Here is a 19,314-nt window from a genome sequence, read left to right as displayed (position 1 = left end):
GTTTAGTAAATAAGTACCTTTGGATTTAAAGTTGAACTCAGTAGTTTGTGAGTCGTTTAAGAGAAAATAATTGCCGTTATAAAAAGACGTGAGAGGTTTGCAGCTGTTCCAAAGGTGGAACATCAATCATCCTGTACACGCCCCTCGCCTCTGACCTGGTATGAAGCTATATTTGGAGCGGTGTAACTAAATCCCAGGGGACTGGCTCTCACTGGTATAAATAGGCAGGTGGCAGTAGATTAGGCTGCATTAGGGTGGGAAATTGAATAGATCCGACCAGACGGAGCTCAAAGAGATCAACGGTAAAAAGCTCAGTCTGCTCGATGAACGCATCACACACACAATGGTTATTCACAATAAAGAGATGAATGGCCAAAAAGTACAGAACTGCATACAAGTAGGAATGGTAATCGTATGGCTTGACTAAAATCTGTATTTAGTTAAACGTCTAGTCTGTTAAGTATTTTAAAACAGTGTAAATCATAACCAAAGCCATAACATTAAAACCACCTCCTTGTTTCTACACTCACTGTCTATTTTATTTTATTCCATTGTAGTTCTACAATTACTGACTGTAGTCCATCTGTTTCTCTGTGTGCTTTGTTAGCCCCCTTTCACCCTGTTCTTTAATGGTCAGGACCCCCACAGGACCACCACAGAGCAGGTATTATTTGGGTGGTGGATCATTCTCAGCACTGCAGTGACACTGACATGGTGGTGGTGTGTTAGTGTGTGTTGTGCTGGTATGAGTGGATCAGACACAGCAGCGCTGCTGGAGTGTCCACTCACTGTCCACTCTATTAGACACTCCTACCTAGTTGATCCACCTTGTAGATGTAAAGTCAGAGACGATCGCTCATCTATTGCTGCTTTATCAGTGGTCACAGGACGCTGCCCACGGGGCGCTGTTGTCTGGATATTTTTGGTTGGTGGACTATTCCCAGTCCAGCAGTGACAGTGAGGTGTTTAAAAACTCCAGCAGCACTGCTGTGTCTGATCCACTCATACCAGCACAACACACACTAACATGTCGGTGTCACTGCAGTGCTGAGAATGATCCACCACCCAAATAATATTTGCTCTGTAGTGGTCCTGTGGGGGTCCTGACCATTGAAGAACAGCCTGAAAGGTGGCTAACAAAGCATGCAGAGAAACAGATGAACTACAGTCAGTAATTGTAGAACTACAAAGTGCTTCTATATGGTAAGTGGGGCTGATAAAATGGACAGTGAGCATAGAAACATGGAGGTGGCTGATCACTGTACAGTACTGTGACTGTGGCAGTGGTGGGGCTTGAACCAGTGACCTTCTAATTACGAGTCCAGTACCTTAACCACTAGGCTACAACGTCTCTAAAAATGTTGGAGTGCCTTGAATGAATCAAGCACATGAAACAATGTTGATGGCGGTGAAACGTTTAATGACTACTCATCGATCCATGAGTAAAACCTCAGAAATGTGGAAGCTTGTATAGCATGAAATGGTTGTTCACGTCATTTTATGATCTCAACAAAACTGAAGCCTGATTAGACAAGTTAGAGAGTGTTTTATTTAAAATATGTACAGATCTTATTGTTAGAAGCACCATATAGCAAAAAATAAATCAAATAGAATTAATAATGACTCAGAAATACAAGTCTTTTTACAAGTTTACAAACTGATTAATGGCACGAGACTTTTATTAGTTGAGAACACAAAGGACTTGATGAAATTCAGGGTTTACAATACACAGAGCAGGGCTGAAGTTAATGATATCCACAATTAAAGATGAATTCATGGTTAATTGGCATTGCAGGGTAGTCTGTGTGTCTGTGTCACCGGCTGGCTTTGTGGCTGGCGAGATGATCATCCCACCCTCTGCTGGCGAACTAAATATGAAAGAAAAATACATTTATAAATTTTTTTACGATTTTAACGTCATGTTTTACACTTTGGTTACATTCATGACAGGAACTGTAGTTACTGCTTACACAAGATTCATCAGTTTAAGTTTAATATCAAACACAGTCATGGACTGATTTTTGTGTCTCCAATTCACCTCACTTGCACATCTTTGGACTGTGTCCTTTGTCCTGAAACTACAAAGTGCTTCTATATGGTAAGTGGAGCTGATAAAATGGACAGTGAGTGTAGAAACAAGGAGGTGGTTTTAATGTTATGGCTGATCAGTGTATATTTACATACACTATATAGAGAAAGTATTGTAATTTTGAATTCATGTGTCTCAACTACAACAGTTGCTAACAGGAGTAATAAATTAATTATATAAAGGGAAACTAAATTATTTTAACTTTGCAGCAACAGTTTGGGGAAGGCTTTTTCCAGTTTCAACATGACTGTGCCCATGTGCACAAAGCAGAATTCTATAAAGACATAAAGAAAAGCTCGGTTTAAAGAATCTCAGGACACGGAGCCCTGACCTCAGTATCACTGAACAGCTGTGGAAAAAACCAAAACATCAACTGAGGCTTCCTTGACCAACATCAGTGGCCATCCGTACAAATTTCCAGGACCCTAAACTAGCAGTTTATGCTTGAAAAACCCTTAAATTCTGTAAAGAAGAGTGGGCAAATGTTTGATTGCCAAGGGTGGCACAACCAGTGTTTAGGTTAGGCAATTACATTGTTACAGGTTTTGAATGAATCTTTGACTAAATAGAATAATTTAGAAGCTGCATTTTGTGTTTATGAATGTTATATTTAAAGTAGGTGGATGATCTGAAACATTTAAATGTCACCATATGTGTCAACACAAATGTGGATGCCTACATACTAAATATCATCTTATCAGTTATCAAGCTCTTTCTAATACTAATCCCTAAGGTAGGAAAGATGCTGTAAGTCATTCTCTGTGGTTAAAACAACACACTCTGTGTACAGTAACTCACAGTAGTCGTTATTTCTTGTGATGGCCATGGCTGCTCTGGCACGGGGGCCCTGCTGGGTAAAGTGGTAGCCGATCTTTAGGATGCATGCGTTGTTTTCCAACATGGAAGCAATTTCCATCTCTACAGAGTCTCCGAGCTTCTGCCTCTGTGTGAAGACCAAACACAAATCATCGATGAGTTCAATATGATGAATGTGTGAATTCTGTGTTGTAAAAAACTTAGAATACACTGACAGCTTAACAATGCAATGATTGTTACATCATAACAAAGCTAGCTATGTTTTTTTACCTGGTTGTCTATCTTGATTTCAGCTAGAGTGGTGTTTCCAGACAAGGCTTTAATGATCGCCATCATTCCCTCTGCAGTAATGAAGTTGGACTCGATGTTTAGACTCTGCAGTGTGGTGTTTCCTGTTAACATTTCAGCTACGGCCTGGCCAAAGACGACAGAAGATCAAAGAATCAAGTTTGGTCTCAATAAATATGGGGACAAATTCTCAATTTGACACTAAATTAGGGTTTTTCAAACTTTTTTCCAGTGACCCATATTTTGTCCATGACTTTTACCACGACCCAGGCCACACAAACAACTCATCAAAACAAAACACAAAACGAAATGTAATTAATTATTAAAAATGGTGGCAAACTGGTCCCACTGTGGTTTACAAGATATAACGTAAACCTCCACAAGAGGGCACTGAATGCACTAAATTGCTACAATTTAGTTAAATTAACGGCATGGTGGCTCAGTGGGTAGCACTGTTGCCTCACAGCAAGAAGATCCTGGGTTCAATCCCCAGGTGAGGCGGTCCGGGTCCTTTCTGTGCAGAGTTTGCATGTTCTCCCTGTGTCTGTGTGGGTTTCCTCCGGGAGCTCCAGTTTTCTCCCACGGTCCAAAAACATTCAGTCAGGTTAATTGAAGACTCTGAATTGCCCTATAGGTGAATGGGTGGGTGTGTGTATGTGTGTCTGCCCTGCGATGGACTGGCGCCCCGTCCAGGGTGTTACAGTGTGCCTTGCGCCCATTAAAAAACTGGGATAGGTTCCATCTAAACTGGGAAAAAAGGGGTTAAATATAAAATGGATAAAAAAAATAGATAGGTGTACAGTATAAGCATATAAGTACTTGAGTATGATCAAGATGTGCATAAAGTGCAAACTAATGTGCAAATGCAACTTTAGTGAGTAATGACTACATGTATAAATACAGTACATACATATATGTGCACAAACATGCATATACATATATACATACATACATACTATATGTATCTATACATTTAAATGACCAAGCAAAGCCCAGAAAACACTTATATAAACATTCGTGTAAAACAGGGTGTAGAATGTTGGTTCTGAGTACTCACATAGGCCACAGGATCGTTACTGCGTGTAGCAGCAATGCTCAAGCTCAGTACATGAGTGTTGCTCTTCATAGCCTGGAAGATCTCCTTCAGCGTGGGGATGGGAATATCCTAAACAATAAAGCACTTATTAATAATTATAGTACTAAGGTGGAACTGATGCGTCTATCCAAAGCGATCCACAACTGTGACTAAACACAATCCAAACAACTGGGATTGAAGGCCTTGCTCAGGGGTCCAACAGTGCCAACCTGGGTAATACTTATGGCAATACTCACTAGTCATGTACCTTAAGCGACAAGGTACCCCTGTCTTACACAGAAACATGGGTTTTGAGGACCTGGGTCACTGTTTGTGTAGAGTTTCACAGTCCGTATAAGTGAGTTTACTCCTGGTACTCTTTCCTCTCACCTTTCAGTAAAACATACAAAAGGTTTATACTGATTTATCGTAGTCAATTTGTCTTCCGCTGCTGGGGGATCCCTGATTGCATTCGAGAAGGGCATATTTCCTGCTCACGCCTCCTTTGACCCTGGCGCAGTCCTTGGTGAACCCTTCTTTTCACCCATGCACTCTGCACAGACGCCTCTATCCACTAATCAGGGTCCTTGCACAGCGTTTGAAGACCCCACCCACTTACAGTCCGGTCATCCCGCCCTAGCAGACACAGTGGCCAGTTAGTGTCTGCAGCAAGCACTGCCAATTATGCTCGCTAGATGACGCCCAGCCAACCGGTGGCAACGTCGAGTTTCAAACCGAGGAGTTCAGAAACTCGGTGCTGGTGTGCTAGTAAAATATCTCGCTGCGCCACCTGGGCGCCACCTGGGCGCCCCCCTTCCAGGGTTTATTCCTACCTTTCGCCCAGTGTTTTGGGCACCGGATCCTGCAATGCTGACTAGTATAAAGTGCTGGTGGCTCATTGGTTGGGGTACTGGACTAGGGATCAGAAAGTCACTGACTCAAGCCTTCATCTGCCAGGTTGCCAATGTAGGGCCCTTGAGTAAGGCCCTTAACCCTCAATTGCTAGGTTTGCATAGTCACTGTCAGACTTGAAGTGTCTAGTGAAAATGAATGACTTGGGATTCAGGTATAAATTACTGCGATGTTGTTGAGGTTAACATCTGTCAGGCCGCTGTCATTTTTCTGGATCCTGTGCAGAGTGTCCTCAACATCTGTGTCATTAGGAGGCTCATCAGGGTAGATTTTATACACATCAGGCTTCACTACACCTACAGAAGCATGAGATGAACCATATTAGAGGAATAACAATGTAAAAGGAAACTGAGGAAAGTTACATATGTTATATTTCTGAGCTTAATTAAATAATAAAGTAGTACATACTGTTAATGCCTTCTGTGTTGGCGATCTTGCCAGTGACACCGAGGGCATCATAATACTGCTTGTTGCTCATCAGTGTGTACATTCCCAGGATGGCTGCAGAGACACAAAACAGGTTATTGCACTAGTTTGTTATGCTAGCCCACCATTGCTGAGATTCGGGTTCAAATCACAATGGTGCTATCGGCCAGCCAAACATCTACACAGACAGTGGAGGGGGTTGGGGTAAAGCCATGTGATAACCAGGGCAGAAACTAAAACAGATTGTGTTTTATCAAAAACTAAAGAATGACAAGGTGAGAAGAATCTTTAATCCTTTAAAGATCTTTAATCTTTAATAAGTCCCATATCTTTAATAAATAACAAGAACGTGGGAACATTACAGTACCATTTGATTTATTGTAATGAGTTCTTAACATTTTTATAATGGTCAATGTAATTAAAACTGAATAAATCCGAGGCAAACCATAAGTTCAGATGTTGTGGTTTTGAGTCCCCTTGTCCCACTGGAAGGAAGGTTCACTGAAAATCAATACAAATTTATCTTGATCAAACTTTGGGCTGCCTAGAGATAAACTGCATGAAACCCATTTTTTGGGGTGTGTTTACTTTTGTATGGGATTTTTTTCCTAACCCAATCATACACTGATTTTCGCTCGATGACTGGTTGGCGCTAGATTTGTCAGCTCAGGAGCAACTCGGCGTTCGTTCGGCGATCAAAACTCACCTCTCAATCGCTATGTGTGACCTACCCAACAACTTGATCCGAGCACTCAGTGACTGAAGATAAATATCTTGCTTGCTAAATATCTGGATATGAGTTGGCCGACTGGCAATGAGTGCGCTGTCGAACAGCCAATGAGAACGCAAGATACGGTGTAAGGGGAAACCCAGGGGAGGGGTTGTAAAAACGTGAAATACGGGCATAATATGATTTCTATCAGAATACATCAGCACACACAAGCTTTACAGTATTTGTGATCTTATTACCCACACCAAACCATAATACCCACGCTGCATTGCAAAAAATATTTATTAACCTCCAACTCACTATAGAACAATTCCTGCTGTTCACGTAGCCAAATCCACTCAGATTCATTTATTTTTCGTACTTGCATTTACGCTGCACATCAGCGCACAAACAACTTTAATCGCTTGCTACTTGTTGACATGCATTTTTGGACATGGTATCATTAAACCCCTCATCACTTCTCGCATGTGTTTACGCGACTAAACGTACAGTAGTTTGAGAGACCGGACAGACTCGCCTGCGATTCCTCTCGGTGATAGATGGTGTAGTGTGTAATCGCCGATCAGTTGTGTAGTGTGAAATACACAACGACTTAAAAGACTCCCGATTGCAAGAGATCCAGTCGTGTAGTGTGAACTGTACAGTGACCTGACCACTTGGAAAGTTGTGTAGTGTGAACTTGGCATAACCTAACGTTTACTAAATGCTGTAAATGTAAAATATTACGCTTTTTTAACGACAAACAACATGCAGAAGTAACATATGGTTGTTTTGTGAACTTGCACAACTGAGAAAACAGCAGGACGAGTGGAATCGTGGCTATAAACATCCAGCACCAAAGAGAAGTCTGTGACTCAAAAGTTCATGGAACATTAGAAGGAGGGTTTGGTTGCATTGCTATATTGTTACACCAAGAAGCTGGCAGAGGTTGGTAGTCTTGCAGAATGATTTATTACTTGGATGGTTAAATGGATTCCCCAAAGAGTTGATTGGAAATTATTTCCATTTCCATCATCATTTATAGTACCGGAGCCAATTATGAATGCCACGCACAACCCAAAGTTCTCCCACCCGATTTAACCACTGCCCCCAACAACAGCAGTGCTATACGTGCTTATATTAGTGTCAAGCACTTATACCAGTACCAAAACCTAATACCAGTGAAAGACATGAATGTTACAGGTATAAACCATCCACCATTTATTTCGAAATAGTCAGTTGTGTTGCTATGATTGTTGTTTTCCATTAACAGGCAGGGTAAAGGGTGGCTGGCTTAAAATCCATACCTACACCCACAAAGTGTACCTATACACCGATCAGCCATAACATTAAAACCACCTCCTTGTTTCTATACTCACTGTCCATTTTATCAGCTCCACTTACCATATAGAAGCACTTTGTAGTTCTACAATTACTGACTGTAGTCCATCTGTTTCTCTACATGCTTTATTTAGCCTGCTTTCACCCTGTTCTTTAATGGTCAGGACCCCCACAGAGCAGGTATTATTTAGGTAGTGGATCATTCTCAGCACTGCAGTGACGCTGACATGGTGGTGTGTTAGTGTGTGTTGTGCTGGTATGAGTGGATCAGACACAGCAATGCTGATGGACTTTTTAAACACCTCACTGTCACTGCTGGAATGAGAATAGTCCACCAACCAAAAAAATTTCCAGCTAACAGCGCCCAGTAGGCAGCGTCCTGTGACCACTGATGAAGGTCTAGAAGATGACCGACTCAAACAGCAGCAATAGATGAGCGATCGTCTCTGACTTTACATCTACAAGGTGGACCGACTAGGTAGGAGTGTCTGATAGAGTGGACAGTGAGTGGACACGGTGTTTAAAAACTTCAGCAGCGCTGCTGTGTCTGATCCACTCATACCAGCACAACACACACTAACACACCACCACCATGTCAGTGTCACTGCAGTGCTGAGAATGATCCACCACCTAAATAATACCTGCTCTGTAGTGGTCCTGTGGGGGTCCTGACCATTGAAGAACAGGGTGAAAGCAGGTTTAAAAAGTATTTAGAGAAACAGCTGGACTACAGTCAGTAATTGTAGAACTACAAAGTGCTTTCATATGGTAAGTGGAGTGTTTAAAACCAAACAAGCAATGTAGCTGAGAAATACATGTTTTCCTGCCATAAAATGAATGTCGCAAAATGATCTGTTTCCAAAACTACCCCCCATTAACCCTGTCCGTGTGGTAATGCAAACCCAGTGGCTATTGGCCAGCTTATTTTGGTGACTTGCTGAGCTATGGGAATAAGATACTGTGTGGTACGGCTCTAGCTTCATCACATCTGTAGTGCATAGTGACACTTAGGAATATCACTTCTTCGTAGATAAAAATAATCTTAGACATCATACAGATATGAGCTGGTGAAAAGTGGCCAATGACAGACATATGAAGTGTCACAAAATGTTCTATGTATTGAGTGAATCTAGAAGTTGCTGTTTTGAGAAGAATGAATGAAGTGTTATATCCTAGGGTATACAAAAATAGTTACAATAGAACAGTCATTCATACACCAATGAGGCATAACATTATGACCACCTTTCTAATATTGTGTTGGTCCCCCTTTTGCTGCCAAAACAGCCCTGCAACTGTGATCTATCAGAACCAGCATTAACATCTTCAGCAATTTGAGCTACAGTAGCTCGTCTGTTGGATCGGACCACACGGCCCAGCCTTCACTCCCCACATGCATCAGTGAGCCTTGGCCGCCCATGACCCTGTCGCTGGTTTACCACTGTTCCTTCCTTGGACCACTTTTGATAGATACTGACCACTGCAGACAGTTTTGGAGATGCTCTGACCCGGTCGTCTAGCCATCACAATTTGGCCCTCGTCAAAGTCTCTCAGATCCTCACGCTCGCCCATTTTTCTTGCTTCTAACATCAACTTTGAGGATAAAATGTTCATTTGCTGCCTAATATATCCCCCCACTAACAGGTGCCGTGATGAAGAGATAATCAGCGTTATTCACTTTACCTGTTAGTGGTCATAATGTTATGCCTGATTGATGTATGTTTAACTGAATATTTCCATATTGTGCATATTGTGTCTAGTTGTGCTAATTGACTTGAATATTGTGTTCAATTTTCAAAAAGCATCAAATTATTGCACAAATGTATAATGATTTTGATTATTGCTCATTCTCACATACTAGTCGGACGTCTTTTGTTACACCAGCTACCCAGAAGGGAGGATAAAGCCCCCCAAAATTTGTGCTACAGCATTTAAAAGTGAACATCTTGGTGTTGGTGGTCAATTAGAAAGAAGCTCTTCAGTCATTTTACACGATCATATGAACCTTTTTTATTTAAGCATTTCATTCACATTGTTTACAATCACTTCATAGCTTTAAAAAGTATTTTTTACTTTTATTAGTGTGTAAATTTGACACAATACTGTGTGTAAGTGTGTAAAATATTAAAGCACAGAGCTAATTTGATGTGATCTTCATTATTTAAACCATGTTTTTTTTCTATTTTATTTATGCATTTTCTTTTAATTTATCGTAGTCAATTTGTCTTCTGCTGCTGGGGATCCCTGAATGCAGTCGAGGTGAGTATATTGCTGCTCACGCCTCCTCCGACCCGCAGAACCCTTTTTCACCTATGCACTCTGCCAATCAGGGTCCTTACACAGCGTTTAAGGACCCCTCCCACAAAGTCCGGTCATCCCGTCCTAGCAGAACCGTGTGTGCTGCAGGCACTGCCAATTATGCCCGCTAGATGATGCCCAGCCGACCGGTGGCAACACCAAGTTTCGAACCGAGGAGTTCAGAATCTCGGCGCTGGTGTGCTAGTGAAATATCCCTCTGCACCACCTGGGCACTTATACCATGCTTGATGTTGTGCGTCTATCATGATATCACCCACCTGCAATGTCACACATTTCGGCGTCTGTAGCGTTTTTCAGAGCTTCTTCCAGCTCTGGCTCCAGGGTGATCTGCTCCTCAATAGGGATCTGTCCTGATCCAGGTTTGGGGATAAATTTCTTTCCTAAGGAATAAAATAAGCATTTAGATTTAAAATCAAGGTCCCTGGGTTACTGCTCTTTCTCTACAGAGATGATTTCTGTGCTACCTCTCTTTTCCCCGGTGAAAGGAACCAGGTCTTCCCGGTCCTCGTGTTCCAGAGCCTGTTTCTCCAGATGATCTAGGAGAGCGGGGCGGTCAAACGGCCCTGTTGGACTCTTTTTGGTCTGATCGTGCTGACGGAAGCCAGCTGGAAGCATCGCATTCTGGAGAAATAGCAGAAAACGCTCAGAATGTCTGAATTCCTGTATACTGTGATTGTGCTTGCATATACACTGATCAGCCATAACATTAAAACCACATCCTTGTTTCTACACTCACTGTCCATTTTATCAGCTCCACTTACCATATAGAAGCACTTTGTAGTTCTACAATTACTGACTGTAGTCCACCTGTTTCTCTACATGCTTTGTTAGCCCCCTTTCATGCTGTTCTTCAGTGGTCAGGACCCCCACAGGACCACCACAGAGCAGGTATTATTTAGGTGGTGGATCATTCTCAGCACTGCAGTGGCACTGACATGGTGGTGGTGTGTTAGTGTGTGTTGTGCTGGATCAGACACAGCAGCGCTGCTGGAGTTTGGTTAAATATTATTGTTCAAACTGGCTCATATTGTAGTTAAAGTGAGTCCTGTTTTAACCCTAAAAACCAGTTGTTCAGGTGTTCAACGTACAATGATTGGCTTATCCGAAGTGGGAATGTTAAATGGGATTCCTCATAACTGGTGCAGTTACGACCTCTGCTGGCTGATCGATGCACCTGCGCAGTGAGATGGGGGATAATGGAGATTGGTGCGTTACTCTACGTGTGCAATACGGATCTCCATTTAAACTGGCCTCATGCAGGTGATAAGAGGAGGCGTGTGAAAATCACAGCCCTTTTTGGTCAGGAGTGCAGGTCAGCACCAGTAAAGGAGGTGAAATACGATCAGATAATAAGATATGACTAAATGGTTTAAATGGTTTCTTGCTGCCAACACATCTGATTTAGCTCATGAGCTAATAATCAAGCCGTTTATTAGCTGGATTAGTTCTGTCAGAGTCAGTGGGCCTCTAGAAAGGACACTGACAAACCCGATGCTAATGCACGCTTAATTTAAATCTGTATCTGGCTGTAAAGCCTGTAATTACTTTAGCACGGTATAATACATGTAGTTTTTTGCAGCACATTTAGGAAGCCGCTTCATGGTGGGTTATGTTTATTAATGAGCGATATGTTCTCTACCTCGGGGTCCATCTCCTGCAGCTCATACTCGAGCTGCTCCAGCTCCTCTGCGCTGAGCCCCTTGAGGATGGCATCCTCGTCAATGTCCCTGGGGTCGCTCTTTGACATCTTGGCTGCTTGATCTAACTCCTACCGCACACTGCCAGCCTAGAGACAGAGAGCCCTGAAAAAAGAAAAAGAATAAAGGCACGGAATTCAATGGAAGCTTTAAAGTACAAATAGATTCATTACGCTTTTACGAGCACGGCGGCTGATGCAAGACGTGGCAACGGGAGTGGATCGCTATTAAAGAGACGACTGACAAATGGTCTGGGTTTCTTTACAAATTGTTCTATGTCGTCTCTAAATCAGTTTCATTAGGGGAAACCTTTTTACTCTTCCAGGAGGTCCAAGGACTAGACAAAAACAAGCAAAAAAGGAAAAATGTATTTCATTATTATTGTTTTTCTCTGGGGTGCCACGGTGGCTTAGTGGGTAGCACTGTCGCCTCACAGCAAGAAGGTCCTGGGTTTGATCCCCAGGCCGGGCGATTCGGGTCCTTTCAGAGTTTGCATGTTCTCTCCCCGTGTCTGCATGGGTTTCCTCCCACAGTCCAAAAACATGCAGTCAGGTTAATTGGAGACACTGAATTGCCCTGTGTGTGTGTGTGTGTGTGTGTGTGTGTGTGTGTGTGTGTGTGTGTGTGTGTGTGTGTGTGTGTGTGTGTGTGTGTGTGTGTGTGTGTGTGTGCCCTGCAATGGACTGGTGCCCCGTCCAGGGTGTTACTGTGTGCCTTGCGCCCATTGAAAAGTTTTCTTTGTGACCTATTACTGGTCTACAGTATAAGGTCATCTAACCATGATTGCTGGGTATCCCATTCCAAAACCATTGGCATGAACATGGAGTTGGTCCCCACTTTAAATTTACAACAGCCTATTCTCTTCTGGTATGGCTCTTCACGTGATTTAGGAGTGTGCCTGTGGGAAGTTGTGATGATCCAGTAAAAAGACGAAGGTGTTAGGAGTTCCTCCATGCCAAATTGGTTAAACCTCTTTATGGACCTTGTTTTGTTCATGGGGAACAGTCATGCTGGAACATAAAAGGCTTGTTTGTGGGTGGCTGAACCTTGTTGTAATTAGGAGGGGTGTCTACATACTTTTGGCCCTGTAGTGTATAGATAGAGAAACAGGGAGAGAGAGAGAGAGAGAGAGAGAGAGAGAAAGATCTTTGCTATTCTTAGTGGCAGAACGGCAGGCCTGAGTTTTAAGTTACAGTGGCGAGAGCTGCGTTTCCACATTTATCAGTGGCTTACGATTACAGTCAGGCTGTCCTCACTGCTGCACACCCACTTCTGAACACAACTGATAGGAAACACTGAGCAAATCCCCGATTTTACGTCACCACGCCCGAATACAGAGACATATTCAACAAATATTCAACACTCGGGCCAAGAACTCACTAGCAATGTAGGATCAAGTTCTTAAAGTCTAATTTACTCTAATAAAGGACTATACAGGTTAATATTTTGGACATATACATGAAAACACTGTTTGAATGAATCTAGAAATGGTATAAAACCTCAATTATTAATTCATTCTTTGTCTGTTTTAATAATGCTTTATTCTAGGAAAGTTGTAGCCTAGTGGTTAAGTACTGGACTAGTAAGCAGAAGATTGCTGGTTCAAACCAACCACTGCCCAGAGATGGGGACTCGAGTCGCACGTAAGTCGCACACACAGCCTCAACTCTGACTCTTTTTAAATGACTCGGACTCGACTCGTGACTCGCAAAAAATGACTTGTGGACAACAAAAGTCAGCAACATTAGTTACGTGTGACAATTATATATATATATATATATACGTATATATATATATATATGATCCGACATCATTCTGATCGTGTCATTTTCTGCTCTCTAATAAAGCTCTGACCGTCTTAACCCGCAATGCACCCAATAGGTAAATGTTCCAGCCAGCTTCCAGTGTAGTGATGAAGCGTCGCTCCCTACTTAAAATGGTGGAATACCCTACGTAGTACACTTCACAGTAACAGATAATGTAAATGGAACGCTCCTACAGAATTGACGCTAATGGTTGAAAGAACGCTTACTGAATCTCCTGATCAGACCTCCTGATTTTAATTGTCAGTAAGAATTGCTGTTATTTGCATGTATTTCGTTTGCAGCGTCACACAGATGACGTGGTAATGAAACGCTTGATCGGCTTTCTAACGAGTTCGTGTTTTACTTCACAACCGGGAAAAGTTTGGAGGTTTTAAATTATAAGCACATTTACAAAATAACGGATTCTATTCCTAATGGGACACACGCTTATAAATATAACAGCATCTGGAAGAACATAAGCTAAGGTAAGCAGTATTATGGATTTTTTGCTGTGTTTGGGATTTTGGCTGCTGTGCAGTCATTTGCAGTGAAAACAAAACGTCACTTTAAGCTTTTAACTGGTACCTAAGAAAGTAAAGGCACAAAGTTGTTTTTATCTGAACTTACAGATTATTTGTTTATTTCTACGTTACACTTGCAATATAAGTTTTGTGTAGATTATATTGACTCGTGACTTGATTCAGACTCTAGCCTGAAGACTCGTGACTTGACTCGGACTCGTATTTTGTGACTTGTGAACATCTCTGCCACTGCCAGGTTGCCAATGTTGAGCCCTTGAGCAAGGCCCTTAATCTTCAGTTGCTTATACTGTAAGTCGCTTTGGATAAATACGTTAGCTAAATGCCGAAAATTTAAACGGTCAGGGTCACGGTGGGTCTGAACCATTGGCCGAAAGGCACAAACACCCTGGACGGGTTGCCAGTCCATCTCAGGGCAAACACACACACTTAAGACAATTTTCAATAGCTCCAATTGGAATTGGCCTGACTGCGTATCTTTGGACTTGTGGGAGGAAACCGGAGCACCCGGAGGAAACTCATGCAGACACACGGAGAACATGTATAACTCCACACCTTGAGGAACTTGGTAAATCAAACCCAGGCCCTGATTGCTGTGACGCAACAGCAGTACCCACTGCCACCATGCCGCCTTAGTACTCAATTAACAAAACTTATTGTAAAGGATGATACAGTTAGATTACAGGTGAGCAGTGATTAATGTCACCAACTATTTTGTGAGGATAGTCAAGGTATGACAATGTTTTTTACACCCTGTGGTACACACACTGTCCATTTTATCAGCTCCACTTACCATATAGAAGCACTTTGTAGTTCTACAATTACTGACTGTAGTCCATCTGCTTCTCTACATGCTTTTTTTAACCTGCTTTCACCCTGTTATTCAATGGTCAAGACCACCACAGGACCACTACAGAGTAGGTATTATTTGGATGGTGGATCATTCTCAGCACTGCAGTGACACTGACATGGTGACATGAGTGGATCAGACACAGCAGCGCTGCTGGAGTTTTTAAATACCGTGTCCACTCACTGTCCACTCTATTAGACACTCCTACCTAGTTGGTCGACCTTGTAGATGTAAAGTCGGAGACGATCGCTCATCTATTGCTGCTTTTTGAGTTGCTCATCTTCTAGACCTTCATCAGTGGTCACAGGACGCTGCCCATGGGGCACTGTTGGCTGAATATTCTTGGTTGGTGGACTATTCTCAGTCCAGCAGTGACAGTGAGGTGTCTAAAAACTCCAGCAGCGCTGCTGTGTCTGATCCACTCATACCAGCACAACACACACTAACACACCACCACCATGTCAGTGTCACTGCACTGCTGAGAATCATCCACCACCCAAATAATACCTGCTCTGTGGTGGTCCTGTGGGGGTCCCGACCATTGAAGAACAGCATTAAAAAGGGGGCTAACAAAGCATGCAGAGAAACAGATGGACAGATGGTCAGTAATTGTAGAACTACAAAGTGCTTCTATATGGTAAGTGGAGCTGATAAAATGGACAGTGAGTGTAGAAACAAGGAGGTGGTTTTAATGTTATGGCTGATCGGTGTATAATTACTCTTTTATAAAGCCTTTGTTGTTGTTGTCAAGCTGACGTCCAAAACCTCTGATCCACACGACATTGGCTTGACATGTTGAGAGAACACCAACAAATAACACCAGACCTAATTATAAATAGGTGTAGACAAGGTCAAACCTGGTCAGTCCCACTGGTCAGGGGACATCTTTATATGAGTTCTGCATGTTCCCCAAGATAGCGTGGCTGACTGCCTGCTTTGTGCACCTGTCTAAAAAGCTCCCAAAACACATCAAACTCATCGACTCTGCTTCAAACAACATCGTGGAATGACAAAGCGGTGGGTGGCACCTGTTCAGCCAGCTGGTACTAAAGCATGTTGAAGTGACATTTTTTCCACGTGGAATCTCTCCACACTTTGCTCCATATAACCAACCTGGTGCATCCAATTAAACAGTCGCCAGTAATTTGTCCTAGAGGTCAGAGAAATGTTCTTTATTTGTTATTACTGATGTTGTCCCTAATAAATAAGGCCCTACCTAATCGACACCCGTGAAAATGGTGGCACGGATCGTAAAATGAGACTTTTCCAGTGTAATATGCAATTTGCTGTGAAATTCAAACTTGAAGGTCCTACGGCAATTCAGTTAGCAATCGCTCAGTCAAAATGTCCAAGATGTCGAAGTGTAAAGTAGCTAAAAACACGACTCGGGTAACTAATTTGGAAAACTGTTAACCAATGATCCATATATTACCACTATTACACTTATCCATACCTATGTCTGATATATTTTATATCTGATACACAGTCTATATTCATATTCTGTTCTATTATATATATATATACAATTTGCACATACTGTTTTTCTGTTGCATACCATATGCTGTATAAATGCACCTTATTTACTGAAAGGGGGGAATCTGTGTCAAAACACGGTCGAGAATTTTTGTTTTTGGGACAGAACATGAAGCCTCCCATTGTTGCTGGATGTTCTAGGTTTACATTCAACTATTAAGGGAGCTGTGCTGTGTGTTGCAGCTTCCATTTATTCTACCATTCAATGTATGAGTCTTATTTAATGACTGACGTGAAATGTGGTGCTTTTCATTAAAACCGTGAAGCCTGTGATTTTTAGTAGGGTCCTCATTATAATGAAGAATATAATTAATAACATCAAAATAGAGAGGCTTTCCACGAGGGATTGGAGTGTGTCTATGGGAATTTGTGATAATTTAGTCAGAATTTCCAGCATTTGGCCCAGACTTTAAATGTTAGAGCCAGTTGTATTAGAGGATAACACAGAGTGTACTACTGTCTGATCTGTGTAGCTCACCAGGATGAGCAACTAACATTCCTAGTTTGCACAAATATCACAAGTCCTTCTGTGAACACACTGCAAAGTGTTAGCAATAATAATCATCAGCCATCATTACAGTAGATGATCATTTCGTAATGAAAAGTCACCTTAGTGACCTCATTAGCATGAAAACATTAACAATGTCAAACATGAGCATACATATTGGACTTCCAGGGCATCTGGTGGATCGAAAAAACATCCCTGCAGACGCAAGCAAGGTCATGCTGTTACAGGTCTGCATCTCAAAATCCCCAAACCGCCTGTATGCTGTAACAAGGGTGAATGTCAGATCCTCAAGCTCAGCTAAAGTCGACAGAGTAAATGATTAGGTAAGTTTTTACTGGGTAGAGGTAGCTTAGTGATTAAGGTACTTGACTAGTAAAAGCACTTGACTAGGGGTTCAAGCCCCATCACCACCACCGAATTGCCACTGTTGGGTGCCTGAGCAAGCTCCCTTACCCTCAATTGCTGGAGTTGTATTAAGTCATAATTGTAAGGTTTTTATAGTATTAAATAAATCATGAAGGTAATAAAGGTAATTCCCACAAAAGTAATTCTGGGTCACCTTTATGCACCCAAGCAGCCAGCCCACCACAACGCTGTGTCCCGTGTGGCGACAGTGGTCAAACTCAGGAGTGACCAGGATCATCTGGGGTGGCTAAATTGATCCTTAAAATTGTTAGTAGTAGGGATGTAACAATACACTCTACCCACGATGCGATGCGATTATCGATACTGGGTTCACAAAATTAAATTGAAGACAAATTATGACAAAGTTTCCTTTTATTATTTCTCTTAACAAAACATTAAATTAAATACTGTATTTGTGCTTGTCTTTTATTTATCTAAATAATGAATGCCCTTTTATTTTTGAGGTAGGTACAAACTATGCAAAACAATGCTGCACATTTTCCTTATTGTGTTAAAAAAAAACCTGAAATTAAATAAATAAATGAATAATATAAATAAAGAAAATATCCTCACATAAATATATTTGGCTGGAAAATTCCAAACCTGGCAACCATGTAGTGACGTCAACCAGGTGAGGTGAATAGCTATGATTTGAATCGTTACACATGTGAATCGATTTTTAACTGTCTTGTGCTGCATCGTTACATCCCTAGTTAGTAGTTGATAGTTGATCGTTAGTGGTTTAAAGTGGCTTTTATTTTAATTCCCCACATTAACAGAAACATGTTTACATACACTTACAGGGACATGGATACCATGACAGTATTGGAAATTTGTTAATTTTTGCAAGCTTTGTGTATTTTCTGTGACTAACTGACTAAAGCACATACTTTTTGTCTAAAAAGACGGCCTCTTGTTGGTCTGTCTGCTTTCTAACCTTTCTACAGAGCTTCCAAGACGTTTCAGTTCATGGCCCGGTCTAACGTGTGTACGCAAACCAGCCCTATTTATACAGGCACAGAAAAGTCACCAGGCGCAGTCAATCAATAAGAAGAAACGAGGAGGCCAGGTAAAGTGTATTATGATCCTTTGGGTGACTTTGTTTCCATGTAAATGAAGTTCCTTCAGCTGGCCCATCACACACAAGATTTCTCACTATTCGTGGGTCAGCTCCTTCAGGTCTCACCATCCGAGTGTAAAATTCCAAATCAAGCCCAGCTTAATTTTAGCTTCAGAAGTCACCCTGTTTGAACAGGGTAAAATCACCCCCAGCTCTCTGCTTAGCCTCCAATCAACTATAATAGTTCTACTATGTATTTTTAGGACATAAAACACACTTTTACAGACATTTAGTTAGAAATTACTGTACAGTGTCTTGTGTAACAGGCTGATAAATAAATAAAGTGTGCACGTTTGTTTTAAAGCCTTACTGGCTGCTTAGAATTTGGTGAATTCTAATGGTGGAGACCTAGAATTAAACACTGCAATACAAAGCACACCTTGTACAATATCAACACAATGAAATTCCTTTATATATTATATATTGTTATAGATAAATGCATGAAATGCAACCTGCTGCCCTGCAATGCCAGATTATTACTGAGCACAAAACAGTAATAATAGTCACCTATAGTCAAAGTAAAGCTAAATATCTTATAGCTATGTGTACAGTATTTCCATATCAATAATAATGATAATAGTTTAAGTTAGATTAATCAATACACAGGTTTAAAACAAACACACACACTGACACATACACACACACACACTCACAGACAGATTAAAGAGAGATTTAATAGAGATTAAAGAAGCCCAGGCCTCTTGTGTCAGTCAGAAACTGCTACTCACCTGCACTCCGAGTCGGTGCTAAAGCAGGGCTGAGCCAGCATTTGGAACCAGAGAGCGCCGATACTTTTCTCCCTTTCCCCACCCACAGTGGGCTCTCCCCACCCCTCACCCCTCACCCCTTACCCTCTCTCCCTCCCTAATAAACTCGGCCTGCTTT

The 19,314-nt window shown here is 41.8% G+C and overlaps 1 protein-coding gene across 1 annotated transcript; it reads right to left on the bottom strand.

The window, feature by feature from the left end:
- Positions 1-1,661: 1,661 nt before the first annotated feature.
- tmod4 (tropomodulin 4 (muscle)) lies at positions 1,662-19,229 on the bottom strand. The gene is made up of 10 exons (XM_062992479.1): positions 19,158-19,229; positions 11,612-11,774; positions 10,437-10,593; positions 10,230-10,352; positions 5,589-5,681; positions 5,346-5,476; positions 4,251-4,358; positions 3,176-3,319; positions 2,888-3,032; positions 1,662-1,868 (listed from the first exon to the last, which is right to left on the bottom strand). Exons 2-10 carry the CDS (start codon positions 11,717-11,719, stop codon positions 1,846-1,848), a joined length of 1,032 nt encoding a protein of 343 aa, XP_062848549.1. The 5' UTR covers positions 11,720-11,774; positions 19,158-19,229; the 3' UTR covers positions 1,662-1,845.
- Positions 19,230-19,314: the final 85 nt, after the last annotated feature.

The sequence above is a fragment of the Trichomycterus rosablanca genome, chromosome 3, assembly GCF_030014385.1.
Source record: "Trichomycterus rosablanca isolate fTriRos1 chromosome 3, fTriRos1.hap1, whole genome shotgun sequence".
In the NCBI taxonomy this organism is placed as follows: Eukaryota; Metazoa; Chordata; class Actinopteri; order Siluriformes; family Trichomycteridae; genus Trichomycterus; species Trichomycterus rosablanca.
This window is presented reverse-complemented; position numbering and strand designations above follow the sequence as displayed.

Excerpts from the sequence above, each read along its gene's own strand:
- tmod4 (XM_062992479.1), bottom strand. The coding sequence starts at position 11,719 with ATGTCAAAGAGCGACCCCAGGGACATTGACGAGGATGCCATCCTCAAG. Across the intron at positions 3,320-4,250 it reads GTAACGATCCTGTGGCCTAT|GCCGTAGCTGAAATGTTAAC; the intron begins GTGAGTACTCAG and ends GTCTTTGGCCAG. Across the intron at positions 3,033-3,175 it reads AAATCAAGATAGACAACCAG|AGGCAGAAGCTCGGAGACTC; the intron begins GTAAAAAAACAT and ends GTCTTCACACAG.